Source organism: Armigeres subalbatus, chromosome 3 (genome assembly GCF_024139115.2).
Source record: "Armigeres subalbatus isolate Guangzhou_Male chromosome 3, GZ_Asu_2, whole genome shotgun sequence".
NCBI lineage: Eukaryota > Metazoa > Arthropoda > Insecta > Diptera > Culicidae > Armigeres > Armigeres subalbatus.
The window spans coordinates 351,276,081-351,296,300 of record NC_085141.1 but is presented as its reverse complement, the minus strand read 5'-3'; the positions used below and the strand labels follow the sequence as shown (position 1 = coordinate 351,296,300).

General features: G+C 41.3%; 3 protein-coding genes across 3 annotated transcripts in view; 2 read left to right on the top strand and 1 right to left on the bottom strand.

Moving 5' to 3' along the window:
* Positions 1–20,220, top strand: part of LOC134226061 (whirlin) — a 596,096-nt gene that overhangs the window by 368,381 nt on the left and 207,495 nt on the right. The window lies entirely within an intron of this gene.
* LOC134223186 (pickpocket protein 28-like) lies at positions 174–2,260 on the bottom strand. The gene is made up of 3 exons (XM_062702331.1): positions 1,844–2,260; positions 795–1,784; positions 174–740 (listed from the first exon to the last, which is right to left on the bottom strand). Exons 1-3 carry the CDS (start codon positions 2,218–2,220, stop codon positions 464–466), a joined length of 1,644 nt encoding a protein of 547 aa, XP_062558315.1. The 5' UTR covers positions 2,221–2,260; the 3' UTR covers positions 174–463.
* Positions 14,878–16,424, top strand: LOC134223185 (pickpocket protein 28-like). Its single transcript, XM_062702330.1, has 2 exons — positions 14,878–15,987; positions 16,071–16,424. Exons 1-2 carry the CDS (start codon positions 14,936–14,938, stop codon positions 16,375–16,377), a joined length of 1,359 nt encoding a protein of 452 aa, XP_062558314.1. The 5' UTR covers positions 14,878–14,935; the 3' UTR covers positions 16,378–16,424.

Here is a 20,220-nt window from a genome sequence, read left to right as displayed (position 1 = left end):
AAATACAGTTACGCCTATTTGAAAAAAGTTCCTAGAATTGAAAAGTAGCAAATCAAAAGTAGAAAGTGTGAAATGAGGAGTGAGAAGTCGAACGTTTCGGGAAGTGTCGGGAAATAAAATTTCAACTCTACAAGGTCTACAATGAAATAGATTAATGGGATTGATGAGAAATATTTATCTTTATTTGTTCGCATTTTCAATTGCGCCATGCTGTTTTACCATAAGTATTTCATGCCTATACGATTTGATTTCTAATTTCAGTTTAACATCATAAATACGTTTTAATTTTCTTTTCGATTTTAGTGTTTAAAATTATCTTAAATTCACAAATCGTCAAAATCCTTGCCTGTTGTTGAAATAATGCGTGGGAGTTCAACAATAGATGAGAATTTTTGCCATTCAACATGCTTAAACAAACAAAGATCTAAATGAAAAAAGGCCAATTCCATTGTCAGGTTAGCACTTAATCTCCTTTCACAGCAATATTTTTCTCGTCTACCACTGAAGAGCCTCGATCATGTTCGATTTGCTTCTTATCACCTTGCTGTCCCCACAGCGCAAACGGTCTTATGAAGCAAAAATAAAACAGCTCCACCAGGCTGAGCAGACTCATGCCCATACACAATCCCAAAAGTCCACCGCAGTTCGCCAAGAAGTCCGTCAATCCGTACAGCTCACTGCGCTTGGAAGTCATGAACTGCGACTCCTTGTAGTAGATTCCCAGTCGCGAAATTTCCAACCTGCGGAAAAGATTTGTGAGGAACAAAGTCAACCACTTTCCAATTACCAATTACCCTCTAACTGCCATCGCCGAGACGTTCATCGTGCGGGCCCACTTCATCCAGTCGAAATTCGCCTGAGTGATTTCCGTATCGTACTGCACCGAGGTACACGCCGGCAGGCAATTACACTTGGCGCGGAAATTGAGCTCCTCAAACTTATGCCCGATAGGACCCATCTCGAGCAGTTCGATCTCCGCGTTCCACATGCACCAAAACTGGTTTATTTCGCATTCCGGTGTGGCACTCGTCCGAGGCATCGAGAACTTGACACAACCGCAGCGAAGCAGGGTAAAATTAGTCAAACACTCGAGCTCACAGTTCGCCTGATTGTACACTCGGAAGAACTGCAGATGTCGCTCGCTGTTGAAGAAGCACTGCCGTCGCTCCGGGCTGTAGCCCTGCAAGCCGTCGTTGGTGGAGATCTTCTCCGGTTTGACGGCGACCGTTACCTCGTGATTCATGGGGATCCGAATGAATTTGTTCGTAACTTGGGGGAACTCGCTGGATGAGTGCAACAGGATTTTAAAACCGTGAATGGGTCCCCTGCAGAGGTAGTCATGGTTGGTGAGGTCCGACCGTAGGAAAAGCGATAGCCCTGCGGAGTAGCCAGGTCCGAGTGTACGTCGAGGGTATGACGTGATGTTTGCTTGTCGAGAATATCCCAACTCAAGTGACCAATAGGGCGCCTCCGATTGTTCGGTTATGTAGGGATCACTGGACTGAAGGACATTCGTGCGAAGCATGTCTTTGGCTGAAAGTATGTTGAATGTGAGACAGACTCCTTCTTCGGTTAGCGTGTACGAGAATAGCTCTGAGCAGTTGAATCTTTCGCTAAGGAAAATGCAATCGTCCAACATTTCCGTTTGTGGGATGTTCAACAATCGGATTAGGGAGGCATAACTTTCCCCAGTCCTCTTGTTAGGTATGGTCATGGTTTTCGAGATCAAATTGAGTATGTTTGTTCGATCGCAAAGTTGCATCATTGCCAGTAAAGTGTCGTCCCTGAAATTGAACACGTGTTAAACTTTCAAAGTTCTCTAATTAAACTCAATCATCAAAACCTCGTTTGATGGCGGTTTCTCTTAAATGATTGCTCCATAAACAGGTGAAATTCTTTGGTAAAATTCATAACCGTGATTGGAGTTTTGACTTCTGGGCAGATAGTCACCGCCGGAAAAGGAATTTGCCACACTGGAGTGAACTTCTCATCGAAGCTCACGATCACTGGAGTTTGATCCCACTTGTCGTACACTTTCCGAATCAGCAGGGCACCACTGCACACCGACAAACCAAACACAGTCATCCAGAAGAACTTCTCACACCAGTTACGATCCGGACAACCGAAGTACTTTACCCCGTGAATTGAGGTTTTCGACGCGAAATCCAAGAAGATATCCTTCGCACGTAGTAGAGTGGTCTTCAACTTTTTCGAATTCATTCTGCACCGGACGGAGGACGCGACAGCACTGTGACGAGCACTGCCGTTTTACCCCCACAAATGTGGGGAAATTAGCGCTCTAACGATGCCGACCACTCCATCAGTAGGAAATTGTCGGCAGATGAGCTGTTGAAATGACATCTAATTGCCGGAATGTCACGACTTGCACTGCGAATAATAATGAAAGTGGGCTTCCGATGACGGAGTGTTACACTTATGGTGACGTAAAATTGAATGCTGTTTTCGAATTACGACATGCCACGGGCGGAGGTTCTTCCCGTAAGGGCGAATTGCGCTGAAACGATGGTACCCGAATGTGCCATAAAAGTCGTAGAAGAGTTTCCTGCGTTTTGTTGTACGTACTTCAACATTTCAATATGGAACCGGCAAAATTTTGCTTCTTTTTTTGAACAACTGAATTGTACCGAGTATCATTTCACTCCAAACATTATTGTAGGACTTATCATTCAATTCAGCATCTCCGTTTCTTATTTCTCAGCTATAAGCACGCATGCTGGCAAAAAGAAACGAGATTTAGTGCTGCTTTTTACAACGAGATGAATATAGTTCAGTGATTGAAAATGGAATCAGTTCTACTATTTCAATGAAAGATTTTTGTAAACTTCAGCTGACACTAGTTAATCAGTCATAATCGTTACTCAACTTGATTGCGGCTGGTAGCAGCGTTTGAAATTTTTGACCAAAATGTGTATCGATCCAGAAAGGAATCTCAGCAAATTATAAGAAAGATTTTTTCAAATCTAAGTAAATTAATTAGGTTTTTTTCTCGGGCATTTATTGCACCAAAAAGCAACAAGTTTACAAGTGTTTTCTGTACAATGAGTGACGATTTTTTAAAAACAATTGCAATTAAGAGGTATAAATCAATTTTAATTATTCTTATCTTCTGGCTTTTTCAGTCTGAGATATCAGGGCTGGTAGCGATCAATGCCGCCCAAAATAGTGACTTTAGTGACCAGCACTGGCGAAAAAAGGGACCAAATAGTGACTTTCAGCTGCAAAAAAATGACCAAATAGTGACTTTTAATCTAATTTGTAGTGACAAAAGTTGACTTTTATATGAAGTTAATAATTTTCAAAAATGTTGCCTCCACCCTAATATCCTTTGGCCGAAATTCCAATTTGAAGAAACAACAAATTACAAAAAAAAATTGAATTGCCAAAACATTATTCAACAAATCTGATGAAAAGGAAATTGTGTGCTTATTTAGTGGAATACACACTTTATATACTTTACATGAACCATTTATTTCCATTCCATCCTACTTTAAAATCTTTAGAAGTATACGTATTTTGACCTCAACAGTAAAGACGTCTTTAGTCTATAAAGTCGATTCAAGTATGAAACACTGATCAAAGTTTGCAAAGTGATGGAATTAAATGGAATAGGTGGAGTCGTCGCCATATTAAGAATGGCTATTTTTAAATATAAATAAAAGGCATGTGGATGGTGTTAATGTCATGCGGAAAGTTTCCCTTCCTGCTTATTAGAACAATTGAATCATTTGTTTGAGAAACTGCATAAGTCCATTTTACACTATTTCGAGAAAACAAGAAAAAACTGTTTTTGAACAAATTCGCACCGAATCTTTCGATTTCTTCGATACAGATCAATAGTTTTTGTCAAAACTCAACACCCTGGGGCACTTTCAGTGCAAAAAATGTAAGCAGTACTCCACAATTGCTCTTCAAAGTACGTGGACATATGTAGTTTCTCAAACAAACGAAGAAATTTTCATACATTCCTGAACAAGACAATTTTTTTCGTGTTTTTTGACAGAATACGTATTTTTGGACGAGGAATCAGAATATATAAAAATCTCATTTTGGCCAAAAATGTTACATATGCAGTGTTCAACTTGCACTCAAACGACTTAACTTAAACGGAACTTGTCGGATACACGCACTTAAAGTTGATAACTATCTGCTTAGCGAAATGAATTTATTGCACTGTCTTTCACATAACATACAATATGCAGAACGCGACGCGTGGTGTAAAGACGATCTAATCGTACGAACGTTTTATTTGCTACTATTTGATATGTACAATTTCTGCTAGCTTGGACCTGATTGACTGCGTGCGATGTTTTCTAACTGCGGCTCGGCCGTACCTATCAACGATCGTGAGGCGATCGGTGTGATGTGGAATTTAATGATGATTATATACACACGCAAATGCTTGTCCAGTCTTCTTGGACACTAATAATTCAGTCAGTGATCTAGCAGTATTGGATAGAATACGATTGAAGGCAATAATGATAATTTCTAACTTAGTTATGCGATAGCAGTGGTTCTTAAGCGCGAACATGAAGTTTCTCAAACAAACGGTTCAATTGTGAAAACCGCATTAAAATTCGTGATAGTAGCCAAAATTGCCTAATCCATAGTAGGAATGCATGTACCAGTTGTGGCACTATTCTTAATTTTGGTTCCTATTATGACAAATCCCATAGTTTCTTATGAGATTGGCCATATTGGGACCACTAGTGCGACAACTTTTACAATATGGTTTGTTTGATTTGGAGGAGATTAAAGGTGTTATAGTGTCATATGAACATGGTTCACTGATCAGAAAACGTTTTGTGGTGATGTGATGTGCCACTTGGTGTATAATGCACTAGTGTGTCAGCTGGTAGCTCGACTCTGATGAATTTGTTTTATTTGATTATTTTCGATATTTTTTTAAATACCCACCCCTTAATTCGAATTTATTCGGAAAATCTTTGCTGGTGTGTGAAAATGGGACTTTTTATGAAAGAAATTTATTTAATGAATTTTTAGACATAGATTTTATTTGACTCACAAAGTTTATAAATCTGAAACCCAAGAATAATTTCTAAAACCATTTTTTTTTCAGGACTTTAAAAAGCCTAAACAAGAAGTTCGAGCTATCAACCAATAAATTCCCCATTTTTCACGATGGAATATCCAAAGTTTATGCAGCTTCAAATATTCAAATTGCCATCAGAATATATTTTGGAAAATTCTTAAGTATTTATCGGAGCAGATGTCGAGAGACCATTCATTTTTCTCATTAAGATAGCCTCACACATCGGGAAAATTTTCCGACAAATTTTTGGCCCCGTGTATTTTAAATGAGGCCGGGATTTTGATTTTTCGTGCCCAAATCCCGAAAACATCACATATGCAAAAATAAATGGGGAAAAATCTGCGGACCGAATTCCCGAGGTGAAAACATTATGGGAAATAATCTTTCTATGGAGGATCCCTTACACAATTAGTTTTTAATTCTGCAGCTCGGCAAAAATCCGCGCAACCCAGCAAAAAAAAATACTGATATCCCGACAAAATGATTTTGTTTTTTGTTAGCCTATTTTCGGCAAATTATTTGCTGATGTTCAGCATCTTTGACAGAAATTTCAGCAAAACAAAACCTGTTTGCTGGGGCTCGCCTGTGTGAATCTCGATAAAAGTTCAAGAAATTGCAGGGGTCCCGGTAAAAAAATTAAGTTTGTACGTAGAAATATTTCAACCCAATTCCATTGCAGTATCAAGCAGAGATGCGAATTTCTCCATTTTGATTCGAAAATAAATAATCTAATGAGCATTAGAGCAAGCCCTCGCTAACTAATGGTTTCCCGAAACAACAGGAAATGTATCAAAAATAAAAAGATGAATCTGAATATTCAACAGTTCAATGGATCAATCAAGGTAACTCATTTTGCACTCACCGCATCAAAACAACGGCGGCACTGTATACGCATATTTCTATTCGTGTTGTTTTGACAGAACATGTCTACGGTGGCTCGATCTGTTCGTTTCATAGCGGCAGTTTTTGCTTATTGATTGATCCATTGATAAAGTGTAGAGTTTAATAATTTTTGAAAGATCAACAGAGTCTGATATTGGCTTCGAAAATATATTCAGATTCTCAATCCGCTGTGGCCATCCTGCTTGCATTACTATATGCAGGGCTGGATTTAGCCGGAAGGGTTTCCGGGGCCGACAGTTTGCGGGGGCCCAAAATGTACAAAAAAGGTTGGTTTTGGTGATTGTATCACAAACGCCCTAATTCCATTCGCCCGAATGTAACAATCGCCCAAATTCCATTCGCCCGAAAAAACCATTCGCCCGAATGGACCATTCGCCCGAATTGACCACTTGCCCGAATGGACCATTCGCCCGAATAGGTCATATATTTTTCTGCGATTTTAGATGTCTTCTTAGCCTCGTAGAGTATCAGTGGTCGCATTTCTTTCTTCTAGTTGGAACTGTTCTGGAACGCTTTGAAACGGAGGACTTCCTCGTTTCAAAAGCGTATATTGTGCCACCCTAAAATGTTATTGGAAGTTCGAGGAATACTGTTTAGGGAAATTTTCATAAACCGACCATAGTGAAGGGAAAAAAGTGGGTCTCTAGTGGTCTTTTTGTGCGTTGATTGGCGACCATTCACATGAGTCCGATACGCTAGGCAGACATAATAGACATAGACATAGACATAATGGACGTTACGCATTACGGACGTTAGGCATAATGGTCGTTTGGCATAATTCTGCCTTCTTGATGTCATTGGCTGTTCTTTGGGTCATTTATGTATAACGTCCATTATGCCTAACGGGTACACACATAATATTGGCTTACATTAAAAAAAACGTTTCTTTGAGCAAGATTTTCGAACCTCCTTGAATGCCTTAGTTATATCTTAACATAAAGAAATGCTAAGGTAACAAACTTTTCATAGGCAAGTTGAAGTCTGTAGGCCGATTGTAATACCAATCGCTGATGTTTTCTAAAACGAGAGTTATCACGTCGTCACCGGCGTTACATTATACGACGTGGCTCGTTTTGTTTATCTTTAAAACGAATTTTGCCCGAACCTTAATACTTAGGGAAGAAATAATGTCTTCAATACATTTAGAAAGAACAATGTATGAAGAAAAGAAGGGTGAATTCATATTTGCGCCTCTTACTGTTGACGATTGGTTTAAATAAATACCCTTGCAACGTTATTTTTCCCTACGGTTCTAATTATTCCGTCAGGTTTTGATTCATTTCAGGATGTTTGTGGGCCGGTATAAGTGACCAGCATACATTAAACATATTCTATTATCTGATTCTCTCAACAATGCTGAGCGATTGAAACTGACTTTTTTTTCTATATGAATGGATTGCAAGACAGTGATGAGTAGATTTTATTTATAATCAATGTTAAATGGGGCTTTACACCTTTTCTTATTATTCCACACATAAACGAAATGAATATATAGATACATGTGAGAGACGTGCACAACAAAATATGAGATAAGTAGGAAATCAAATATACTATTTCTTTTTATAAGTCACCAAAAATCTTCTCATCAAGTTAGGTGAAAAGTCTATTGGAGCGAATGATCCATTCGGGCGAATGATCAATTCGGGTGAACGGCTTTTTCGGGCGAATGGTCTTTTCGGGCGATTGGTCAATTCGGGCGAATGGAATTCGGGCGTTTGTGATAGAACCATATCTACCTGCGATCGATTCCAATAAGGTCGATGTCGTCCGCAAAGCCCGGGAGCATATGCGACCGTGTGATGATAGAGCCGTTCCTCCATACACCAGATCTCCTGATAGCGCCTTCGAGTGCTATGTTGAACAATAAATTCGAAAGTGCATCACCCTGCTTCGATCCGTCTTAAATCACGAACGAGGTTGACTCTTCGTCTGCAATCCGAATACTTGATTTCGAGCCATCCAGCGTTGCACGTATCACTATTATCAGTTTGGCCGGAAAACCATGTTCGGACATTATCTGCCACAGCTCATTTATTTTAACTGAATCGTACGCTACTTTGAAATCAATGAACAGATGGTGTCGTACTCTCAGAATTTATCAAGGATCATTCGCTGATCGGCCCTCACGAAAACCAGCCTGGTACTCTCCGACGAAGTACACCCGATTCTTTTTTTTACACAGGAGATGCGTTCCGTGTAAAAAAAGTTTTCAGTTCAAAATTCGAAAATCCGTGTAAAAAAAGTTTTATGATTTCTCGACGAATCATGCAAAATGGAGCAACTTTGCAAAAAATCCGTGTAAAAACAGAATCGGGTGTACTCCTCAAGCGGTCTCAGTAGGTTAAACAGGATACGCGACAGGATTTTGTACGCCGAGTTCAGAAGGGCGATCCCTCTGTAATTGACATATTCTACTCTGTGCCCTTTCTTATAGATTGGGCATATGAAGCCATCCAACCAGCCGGCAGGCAGTTCTTCATTCTCCCATATTTTCTGGATAATGTGGTGGATTGATTGATGCAGCTGCTCACTTCCGTGTTTGAGAAGCTCGACCGGGATCTCGTCCTTCCCAGCAGCTTTACTGTTTTTCAGCTCGTTTAGAGCCTTCTTAACCTCGTCCAGCGTTGGTGGTTCCACAGCTTGACCGTTGCCGACTATGTCCATCCTGCTCCTTAATACACCTTCATTTTCACCGTTCAACAAATCTTCGAAGTGCTCCTTCCACCTGGTTGCCACCATAGTCTTGTCTGTCAGCAAATTCCCCTCTCGGTCATTGCACATATCTATGCCGCGCGCCATTGACAGTTGCGTAAAACCTCCGCATATCGTTTCTATCCATGTTCTCCTGCGCTTCAGCTATCACAAGTTGCGCCCGAATTTTTGCAACTACAAGATAGTGATCCGAGTCGGTGTTAGGACCTCTGAAGGACCTTATATCTGTAACATCCGAGAAATGTCGTCCGTTGACCAGTACGTGGTCTATCTGTGAGCAGTTGTCTTCACTCGGATGTTATCAGGTGTGGTTGCGGATATTCTAACTTGCGAAGTAGGTACTGCTGTTTATTGCCATCCCTCTAGCAGCAGCAAAGGTTACAAGTCGCAGACCATTAACGTTGGTAGCGGAATGAAGGCTTTCGGTACCAATGAGAGGGCGAAAGAAACTTTCTCGTCCGATCTGTGCATTTGCATCCCCCATGACAATCTTTACATCGTGTGTTGGGCACTCTCCGTGGGCCTTATCAAACTCTCATAGAACTCATTCTTCACATCAGGCTTATCGTTCGTTGGGGCATAGATGCTGATCAGGCTATAGTTGAAAAGTTGGCCAATGGCTCGATCAGATTTGCACCTCCGGAGAGGAGCAAATCCCCTTCCTGTCAGCATACGACCATAGTTCCCACCGGGTTGGTTACCCGATCTTCCCTAAAGTTGCTCGTATCCCGGCCAGCGCCACGAGGAGGTAGAGATAGGAGTTGCTGGGTAAGAGGCTAAGGACCGCAAAATGGGGTCTATTTTATTCCTTCAGGTACGCGAAGTACCAATGGTACGCTTTACCCAGCATTTGCCGTGCCTAAGATATGACTTATATTTTTTCCAACGCTTCGGAGTGTTACTTGATTGGCATCGATCGACCATTTCAAGAATAGTGTCAAATTTTGAGAGATTATTTATTCCTCTAATGTTCCATAAATAATTGGTGTTAGAATCCGCAGTTGGGAATGTTCCATTGAAGTCATCTAGGTTCACATGATAGAATAATTGTTCAAGTTAGACATTGGAAATTATAGATGGTAAGGAATATTAATACGCGATCAACTGAAAAATTCTTTTATTCTGCAGGTCGCTCACTTCTTTTACGTAATAAAGAAATGATAAGATAAAGAGCAAAAAACACCTTTTACGTTCTTTATATAAAGAAACACTCGAAGCTAAATAAGGTGAACATCCACTGATGAAACTTCTTATGTCACTGCTATTCCTTACAACAAACGGTCTAGCATGCTCATCTCTTCTGACAAGAACTGCGCCGTGCCTACCAGGACAGACATATTTCAAAGAGAGTTCCTTCTATAGGTTACGCATTTCATACAGTAGTTCTAACGATAGCGGTGTCAATTTATCACGAATAAAAATATTTGTTGGCTTCTCATTGAACACCACCAACGGATCGATGGAGGACGACAGGAGCTTTCCAGACTCTCTAAATTCCTTAGGCCGATACAAATATTAAATTGATTGTATGTCCGACGGCTCTTGGGAGGTACGAGGGCGAGGAATAAAAAAAAATAACAAGAAAACGAAAAAAAAAGTCCAAAATGCAATTATTTCATGCAAAATTTGAAATTATAATAGAAAATTATATCAAAGAACGTTTAGAGAAAATGAAGAATATGAATATTTGTAACATATTTTTATCCAGTAGTGAATTTAACACAAAATTTTATATAAAATATTGATACTTATTTCTGAAGAAAATTTGGTTTTTCTTATGGAAAAGTGCAAGTTCTTGCATAGGTTCGAAATTGCAGACGTTTGCAATTCCACGTTCCTAGAATTATTGGAATGCCATGCATGTTAGCGGAATAGATACGACCTCGGACAAACCCATAGACAGGATACAGGACGCTAAATTCACCCATGCAAGAAACATGCACGGGTGAACTGCGGGGTCATTGTGCCTCATCTGAGATGTCAGCCCAGGTGACTGGTTCCAGATTCGCCTTTAAGTACCTTACTCCAAGCAAAGGTACGATACACTGAATACAACCTTGCTTTTTGAGAGTTAAAGTAACACTTGTTTTATGAAAAACTATCAGACGCGACGAACTTCGTTCCGCCTAAAATTAATTAGCTCTCGAGTTATGCAGAAATTTAAGTTTCATTTGTATGGGAGCTCCTCTTTCCAGAAGGGGGAGGAGTTTCGAACTAACACTGAAACATATTTTCCCTTCCAAAACCCCCACATGCCAGATTTTGTTCCATTTTCTTGATTCATTCTAGAGCTTGGTGTTCCATTTGTATGGAAGCCCCTTCTAGACTGGGAAGGGGTATCGAATCATCTTAAGAACATTCCGGCCCTAAAAAATCTGTATACAAATTTTTACACTGATCGGTACAGTAGTTTCCCAGTCTATAAGGTTCAGACAGACAGAAATTCATTTTTATGTATATAGATAGAAGAAAGATAGATAAAACATTCTTCCAAAAAAGTTCAAAAATAAACTCTATTACTTTGTAAACATAGCGATGGGTACATTGGTACATTGGCCACACGGTACTGGGTTCCTTCTCTCTCCATCCTTGACTTGGGCCCAAGTCTGATTCCTAACGACTTCGTTTATTTCTCTGCTAGATTTTCGTCGCAAGAATATCTCAGGTCTGCCTCTGTTGCGATGTCCCGCCAGATTCCTGTCCAGAGCTTGCTTGCAGATTTAGTCTCCGCTCTTACGTGGTGTGAGGCCGGCCTACGTCCATTTCAACTGTGGAGCTGATGTTGATATTGGAGCTGTAAAACGTAGACATCGGCTGATGCATACTTGCAAATCTATATGAACTAATACGTACCAAAGTCTCACTGGCGTATAACATATCAGCTTTCACGTTAGAGCTGAGTATTCGAGGTTTGGTGCATTGTCTGGGTCGATTGGATCTCCATGTTCAATGTTGAGCTTGGTCCGCCACCCGACGTTGGCTGGTTTTGTTCTTCTCCACTGTTTGCCCGGCTACCGTGGAGCTGGAGTTATTCATATACACAGCGATTTGGACTTGCTGACGTTGATGAGTGGGAGTGTACGACCAGGTCATTCAGTTTACTATACATGGTAAAGCGCTGTTGCGTTGGTAGAGCAGTATTATCTTCTGATTCGAGATCGTTTGATTGCTCTATGGTGGTGGGCTGCTAGAGAGGCCCTTGATTCCGTCGATTACGATGAGCAACAACACTTCAGCGACTCCATTGCACAGGACTCTCGATTTTGTTCAGACCTCATTGGGACGCCCACAGTTATTTTTTGTGATTCAGACGATCGAAGGCTGGCTAATCAGTACCAAATGGAGGGACTCTTGAAATTCAATAATATATTCTCACATGATCATCTGGGCCAGCTGCCGTGAGAGAGTTGTCAATCTTTCCCTATATCTGAATTAGGATAAGTCGTCAGGATTTGAAAAAGTTGTTCTAAGTGGTCGAGTCAACGTTTAAACTAGCCAGTTGGATCGGTGAGTGACTGACATGTCGCGTCTTTTTCTGGTATCCACCAATTTCTCCTTGCTTCAATCTGACTTCGTGAAATATCGTAAAGGAGGCGATTATCGCCGGTTGTTGCGGCTTTTCTCCCCTTGGCCCTTGCACCGTAGGCTGGTGAGTCTACCCGCACCCGCTTCTCACGACTGCAGCGTTTGATCTACTTCTCAGGAGCTGCTTTTAGTTGGCACGACCAAGATTATTACATTACAAGGTTTCCAATCTGCCAAATTCGTGGAAGAAAAGAAGGCGAGGATGGAAAAATCAATTGTAGTGCAAACAAACTCCCTGGCTCTGCCTACTAAAATCCTAGAAGGCTGAATTGTGAATCTGACAGATTGGATAACCTAATAGTGGGCAAAACTAGTATTTGGATATTCTAGAAATGGATCAGCTGAAAACGGAGTTTTCAGTTTCAGGGGCATTCTCGAGTCCCTTCGAAACGCGTAGAGGGTTACAGCAAGGTGATGGTCTTTCGTGTCTGCTATTCAACATCGCTTTGGAAGGAGTAATACGAAGGGCAGGGATTGACACGAGTGGTACGATTTTCACGAAGTCCGTCCAGTTATTTGGTTTCGCCGACGACATTGATATTATGGCACGTAACTTTGAGAGGATGGAGGAAGCCTACATCAGACTGAAAAGCGAAGCTAAACGGATTGGACTAGTCATCAACACGTCGAAGACGAAGTACATGATAGGAAGAGGCTCAAGGGAGGGCAATGTAAGCCACTCACCACGAGTTTGTATCGGTGGTTGAAGAATTCGTGTACTTGGGCTCACTGGTGACCTCCGATAACGATACCAGCAGAGAAATTCGGAGGCGCATAGTGGCTGGAAATCGTACGTACTTGGTCTTACTTTGTCTCCGATCGAATAGAGTTCGCCGCCGTACCAAACTGACTATATACAAAACGCTTATAAGGCCGGTAGTTCTCTACGGACACGAGACCTGGACGATGCTCGTGGAGGACACTGGGAGTTTTTGAAAGGAAAGTGTTGCGTACCATCTATGGTGGGGTGCAGATGGCAGACGGTACGTGGAGGAGGCGAATGAACCACGAGTTGCATCAGCTGTTGGGAGAACCATTCATCGCGAAAAGCGGAAGACTGCGGTGGGCCGGGCACGTAGCCAGAATGTCGGACAGTAATCCGGTGAAAATGGTTCTCGACAACGATCCGACGGGAACAAGAAGGCGATGTGCACAGCGGGCAAGGTGGATCGATCAGGTGGAGGACGATTTGCGGACCCTCCGCAGACTGCGTGGTTGGCGAAGTGCAGCCATGGACCGAGCTGAATGGAGAAGACTTTTATGTGCAGCACAGGCCACTCCGGCCTTAGTCTGATAATAAATAAATAAATGGTAAATGAAAAGTATAAGCATTGAAAATAAACCTATGAGTTTATCATCTTTTGTCCTTGCATTGTATAGTGCTCACGTCGTAATACGACGGTCGTATTTACTCGACGTATATACTTATTTTATAACGTTTTCCTTAAAAAAGCACGCTCTTGACAAAATAAAATAACAAACTATAAGTATCTATTTACGAAAACGACTTATATAGAAGCTTTTAATAATAATGGGACAGGAATTGCAATTTATGTCAAAATTGCTCGGCTTTTGAAACCTAAAATCACTCAGCAGAAGTGAGGTTATTTATGAAAATTTAAATTTTAAGCTACGATCATTGCAAGTGATAATATACGAATTGGTTCCTCGAAGACGAATAGATGAATTTTTTATACATGTCATATATTTTTGCTGTCTTTTCGCAGATTTTTCCCCATTTGAACATGGATAAGGTAACCATTAGCACTTTATTTCGCCTTTTCGGCTATATAGGGCTATTATAGAGCCAGTATGAAGTTTGTTAGCTCTGTGGTAGCCTTATAGTCGCACGTATGGCTTATTTTAATGCTTATGGTTACCTGGGAATGCCGCAATCTGATTCAATTTACGTTATTCAAAAATACTGGTATCATCCAATTAATATCAAGTATCCTCAAGTTCACCAGCAACGGGACGTATGATCCAACCGTTCACACTCATCCAATAAGGCAATACGGGTATCCAATTACTCGGAGAACAAATATTGATACACATTTTTTTCCTCCCATTTGGTCCCCCCGATCATCGTCGAGGCAGAGTTATTAGCGCACAGTTACAATTGTTCGCACCATAACAACCTGCTTGCATTGAGCCGCGCAAGTTATGCGATTGATTTACTGTTTAGATGCAACTGTCACCATTTAAGCGCCATAACCATTTATCGCGTGTCACGCACTCCGCGAGCAACCAGTTGAGAGGTGCATAAAGGCATCTCGAGTGCATTCCTTGCGTAATATATTACCCATCGATCAGGCCTCTGCTTCTCAGCCGGCCAACCAACGCAACGCGCTCGCAACCAGCCAGCCGCGATTCCCCAGTGGCCCGTTCGAGCCGTACGTTGGCGCACTGGCAGACACTCGGTCTGAAACTGACTGAGCCTGTCAAGGGTCAATGTCGGTGTCCGGCTGCGTCGCACGCTGCGCTGGGGCTTAATTCTATTTAGGATCTGGAGCACATCCGATCGAGCGATCAGTTTGCTTTCAACTTCCGATTCACACACGCGCGCGCCGATTAGAAATGACGGTTCTTAGAATAGTTCGGGACTTTTTCACACGAGTCCGGTTGTTAACCGAGGATTATTTCTCTTGTTCGTCCATCCACGGGATGCAATATCTGGCACCGAGCAAGCGGTCGCCGATCGAAAAAGTGTTTTGGGTGGCGATTTTCATCGGGTCCATATCGGCTTGCACGATTTTGTCGCGAGCGATCTATCGAAAGTGGCAACAAACTCCGGTAATTATTGCAATCAATGAGAGGATGACACCAATATGGGAGATTCCGTTTCCTGCGATCACCATTTGTCCGGAGGTGCACAACTACACCGCTAGCGAGTTTCGAGTCGAGTGCGTGTACTTCGCTTATCCGTACAAGGAGTGTGAAGTGACGACCACTTTGGTTGGTGAAATGCCTTGTGCTACGTTCAACGTGCTGTCAGCGAGACAGATGTTCCACCCGGAAGTGTTGTCCAATGTCACAAACTATCGATACCTTCGAGACATAACGGAAGTGTCATCCTGGAACCTTGAACTTGGTTACAACAACAGCAATCGTATTCCTTCCTATCCGATACGTGCATTTCGGATAGGAACCCTGCACGGTGTCTCGGTGACCATACAGCAACGATCGATCCCGGAAGCTAATCGCCATCGTCCAAACACGACTGCATCGTTCCAAATCATCCTGCACGTGCCGAACGAATACCCCCAAAGCTCGAACGTTTACTACGAGATCCCAGCCAATCAGGACGGCGAATTGCACATCACTCCTCACATGACGACAACCTCCAACGAGCTGGAAGACTACCTCCCCACCAAACGGCAATGCTACTACCAAGGTGAACGAAAACTGAAGTACTTCCAGCATTACACCGTCGCCAATTGCGAACTTGAATCCATGGACGACTACATCACCGAATACTGCGGATGTGCCATGTTCCCGGCCCCCGGACGTGAAAACATCAGCGCGTGCAGCGTCGGCAAGGAAGACTCCTACTGTTGGATCGCACAGCAAGAAGACATCCAGTACAGCATGTCTTTCGATCGGATCCACCTCTATCCGAAGCCAGAAGACGACTGCCTCCCAGCCTGCACGTCGATCTCCTACGACGCCGATGTCACGGTTTTCCCCACCAAACGGTTCCAGCGAACGGAGAACAGGTTGGTCTGAAACACCCATCATCATTATGTAATTATCGTCTCCCCGGGTTGAGTGACAAATCGCTCCGACTATTCCATTCCAGCATAACCACCACCAATCTATGGTTGGGCTTTCGGACGCCGCAGTTTGTCGCGTGGAAGCGGCGGGAGCTGTTCAGCGAAACCGATCTGATTGCCAGCATCGGCGGTCTGGTGGGGCTGTTCATTGGCGCTAGCCTGTTGAGTGCGATGGAGCTAATTTACTTCTTCACCGTTCGGCTGTGGATGGTTGTGCCGCCCGGTGTTGGAAAGGACGGTGGTGGTAGCGGTTGTACGCGTTGTGGTAAATGCGGTGTCATAGGTGGTGATCAATGCAGTGAGAAACCGCCAGCCAGCGGCGAAGAGCGGTGATAACTGAATTAAAAATTGCGCGGGGCACGTTGCGAGTTTATTTTTATAAGACAGATTGCAGATAATACCGCGTGCGACCGTGTTGCAGCCAGTGACAAAATCCGTTCAGATAATAAATTTATGAATAAATTGAGGGTTTTTAAAATAATTTCATGAGTAATTCCATATTTTCTTATATTCATGTTCCCTGCAATGCTCATCAATTGGAAAAGTATGGCCTTGAAAATAAAATATAAATACAATACAATACAAGCAAAAGGCCAATTTCGAATGCAAATTATTTTCATTAGGGTGGGTGTACCGATTGTCGCCATACATAAGAACAACTATTTTTTTTTATATAGATGAAAGGCGTGGGTGGACTTTATATATCAAGCGAAAGGTTTTACTTCCTGCTCCTTAGAATAGCTGTGAAAACCTTAACAAAATTTGTTATAATCATCAAAATTGAATAATCCATAATAGGAACGCGTGCACCAGTTGTGGCACTATTCTTAACTTTGGTTCCTTATTTGGCAAATCCTATTGTTTTCCTATGGGACTGGCCAAATTGGGACCACTAGTGTCACAACTGGATGTGCAAAGGATGTTAAAAATTAAGCAAAATCAATTTTTACAATTATTCTTTGCTTGTTTTGGAGGAAATCAAAGGTGTTATCGTGTCATATGAATATGCTTTGTCGATATGAACTTGGTTTGCGGTGATTTGATTGGTCATTTGGCATATAAAGCACTAGTGCGACAGCTGGTGCTATAGCCACAACTGGTACACCTAGCCTATTTAAATATTAGAGTAAAATATGAATATGTTCAAATTGTTGATTACATAGTGGATTAACAAAGTACAAATTACCAAGCTAACACATTGGAAAGCACATTTGATAACCGTTGACACCGCCTTCAATATTGTAAACCTGAACTTGAACTAAACCTTTGTGAAATGATTGAAGCGGCCAAAATCAATCAAGTGCATCGATTGATTTTTACTCTCCACTATCTGCAAAAAGCATTGATCCGGAGTAAATGTGCTTCTAAAATTGATACTGACGAAAATAGAAATATTATGCAGGAAAATAATGGTATTACTTATGCAAAAAGACGACTCAAACTTGTTTATCTCGGATTTCGAGAGACGCAAGGTTAATGCCGTATAAACATTCGGAGCAAATTTTTGACTGATTTCGCGCAAAAAACATAAATTTTTGGAAATTCATTTTTATGAGCCAACCGTTTTGAACGAACATGGCACGTAAAAATTTGAGTTTATTTGGGAAATTGTCAAAATAGACCCTTAAGAATTTACAACTGATTTTGAAAGTTTGAGAAGAAATTAATTCTCCTCAAAGATGTTGGCTGAAAAACTGTTTGCTGAGACCATATGATTTAAAATCATGGCACACTGACAAAAAATTCACCCAATATTTGAGTTAAAAAGACTTATCGATGGGAAAATCGAACAATGGGCAGTTTTCCCTTTTTCTAAAGATAGTTGTTAAAAATAAAGCAAGATTCATCGACTCAACCGGGGATGCTCATAATAACTCAAATTTGTGTAAATCCAGGTATTCTCAATTTTGAGTTGAATAAACTCAACTTTGGGTAAATTCCCGGGTAGAACCCATGAACAGAATAGGGAAAGAGGCCCCAAAACGCCCCCCCGAGGCAAAACGCCTTTTGTGGTTTCCTTCATATTAACCGTCATTAAGATGGCCGTAACAAAACTAGATTACTACTTAAATTATGTAGATTAGGCGAAAAAAGGTTCAAAATAGTGTATGGGAAGGTCGGAAAAACCGAAAATTTCCACATTTTAAATAAACATCTAACATTTTGGCGAGGCGAGGCAAAACGCCCTAGTGGCACTAACCTACAATGTACTTGCGTCTCCACGCACTATCCATACCAGAATGCTGATTCGCCGACGCGTGGTGCCTTGTTCACTAGGAGCTGCCAGCTAAAAAGCGTTTTGCCTCATGAGTTTTCCGTTTTCTGATATTGAGCCTTTCTTACAAACAGCGTAACTCGATCACCTCATGATATTTCAGTGTAAAATATTTATATAGTCGTCTGATCTTTTATCTCTTATATAAATCATGTTCACATCATATTTTGATATCTAATCAAGATTCGATATTATTGAGTTATTTCCATCTGCTCTGTTTGCTTGCACGTGCCATAAGGCAAACTACTCATTGCTGTAAATTGTAGTGTATGGTTGTGTGGAGGAAGGGTCGCTAGGCCGAAAACCATTTAGCCGAAAGTTGTAAGGCCGAATATGTCATTTAGTCTTTTGGCAAAAAGGAGCACTGTGAATAGTGAGAAGTTAGAAATAAGAAGTGAGAAATGAGGAGCGAGTGTGAAGCTACTCTCATCTAACTTCGCACTTCACACTCTTCACAGTGAGAAGTGAGTAACCAGGAGTGAGAAGTTAGCAGTGAGACGTCTCACTTCTCACTCCTTATTTCTCACTTCTCACTTCTAACTGCGGAAAAGGAGAAGTGCGAAATTCTCACTTCTAATGAGAAGACTCCAAAGTAAGACGTCTTTGTGAAAAGTGAGTTGTGCGAAGTGAGAAATGAGATGTCTCACTGCTATATATGCTCTACTCAATTTTCACAGTAACAAGTGAGACATGAGAAAAGAGTAGTGAGAAGTGATACGTCTTACTTCATATTTCTCACTTCTCACTGTGCAACGTGTCACTTCTCACTGTGAAACGTCTAACTTCTCACTGTGATAAGTCTCACTTCTTACTTCTCACTTCACATTACTCACTTTTCACAGTGAGAAGAGCGGCGCAACTCTTCTCAACTTATCATTTCTAGCATCTAATTTCTCACTTTTCACAGTGAGAAGTGAGAAATAATTATTGAGAAGTAAAAAGTGAGACGTAAAATGTTGAAATGACCTATTGGGAAGAATGCCCTATTCGGCCGAACGACATATTCCGCCAAATGACCTATTCGGCCGTGTGACCCGTTTGGCCAAATGACGTTCGACCAGATGGGTTTCGGCCTAACGGTTTGTTCAACCTAGTGGCATTCGGTCAATTGGCTTTGACCCACAGAGGTAGTGCTTTCCAACATTTGCTCATATCATTCAAAGGACACGTTTGATACTAGCAGAAGTCACATCATTTTATAGATGGAAGTATTATTCATGAAATTTTATTTTTTTAATAATACACTGGATTCTGTTTTTACACGATTTACATTTTCTCAATTTCGCACTCATCCTAAATTTTTAACGCATATTAATTATCATGTGTTTTTTCTTTGATTTGTTCAAGGTTTTTTTCAAACATTTTGCAAAGATTTTGGTGGGAAACGATCAAAAATACGATCGGAAAAAAAAAATGTGTAAAAACATAATCCTGTTTATCAAATAAAAGGATAAATCTCTGAAAATCGCAACTTCTTGAAACGAAAATGTTTTTTGTTCTGGACAGTGCAACATATTTTGGGCCCCCAAATGTACACATTTTGAGCAACCCCAACTTAGTCTATTTAAAGTTGAAGTTTCAATTTATGCTGGTCAATTGAGCCAGAAAAAAGACTTATCTTTCATTTGGCATACTGATTTTATTGAAATTTCGTCTAACTATCCTTAGATTTGCACAGGAAACTAATCAAACGAATACAGAACAATCTTGTTAACTTGTTGAAGCCAGTAAGTGAATTAGCAGTTCCATTGATTTAGGTTTTGTAATAGAGAAAATATCGCCAGGAGGGTTGATAACCCTACTGTCCCTACACCCCTGTTAAAAATTGGCTAGATCGGACTATGGGCTCAACAGTTAAGGAATTCCTAGAAGAATATTTGAAAGAATTGCTAGAGGAATAT

What these genes read in the sequence shown, in the direction of transcription:
- LOC134223186 (XM_062702331.1), bottom strand. Translation starts at nt 2,220, where the DNA reads ATGAATTCGAAAAAGTTGAAGACCACTCTACTACGTGCGAAGGATATC. An exon ending in AGAAACCGCCATCAAACGAG is followed by an intron (nt 1,785 to 1,843) that starts GTTTTGATGATT and finishes GTTCAATTTCAG; the next exon opens with GGACGACACTTTACTGGCAA. An exon ending in TCGGCGATGGCAGTTAGAGG is followed by an intron (nt 741 to 794) that starts GTAATTGGTAAT and finishes TCTTTTCCGCAG; the next exon opens with GTTGGAAATTTCGCGACTGG.
- LOC134223185 (XM_062702330.1), top strand. Translation starts at nt 14,936, where the DNA reads ATGCAATATCTGGCACCGAGCAAGCGGTCGCCGATCGAAAAAGTGTTT. An exon ending in TTCCAGCGAACGGAGAACAG is followed by an intron (nt 15,988 to 16,070) that starts GTTGGTCTGAAA and finishes ATTCCATTCCAG; the next exon opens with CATAACCACCACCAATCTAT.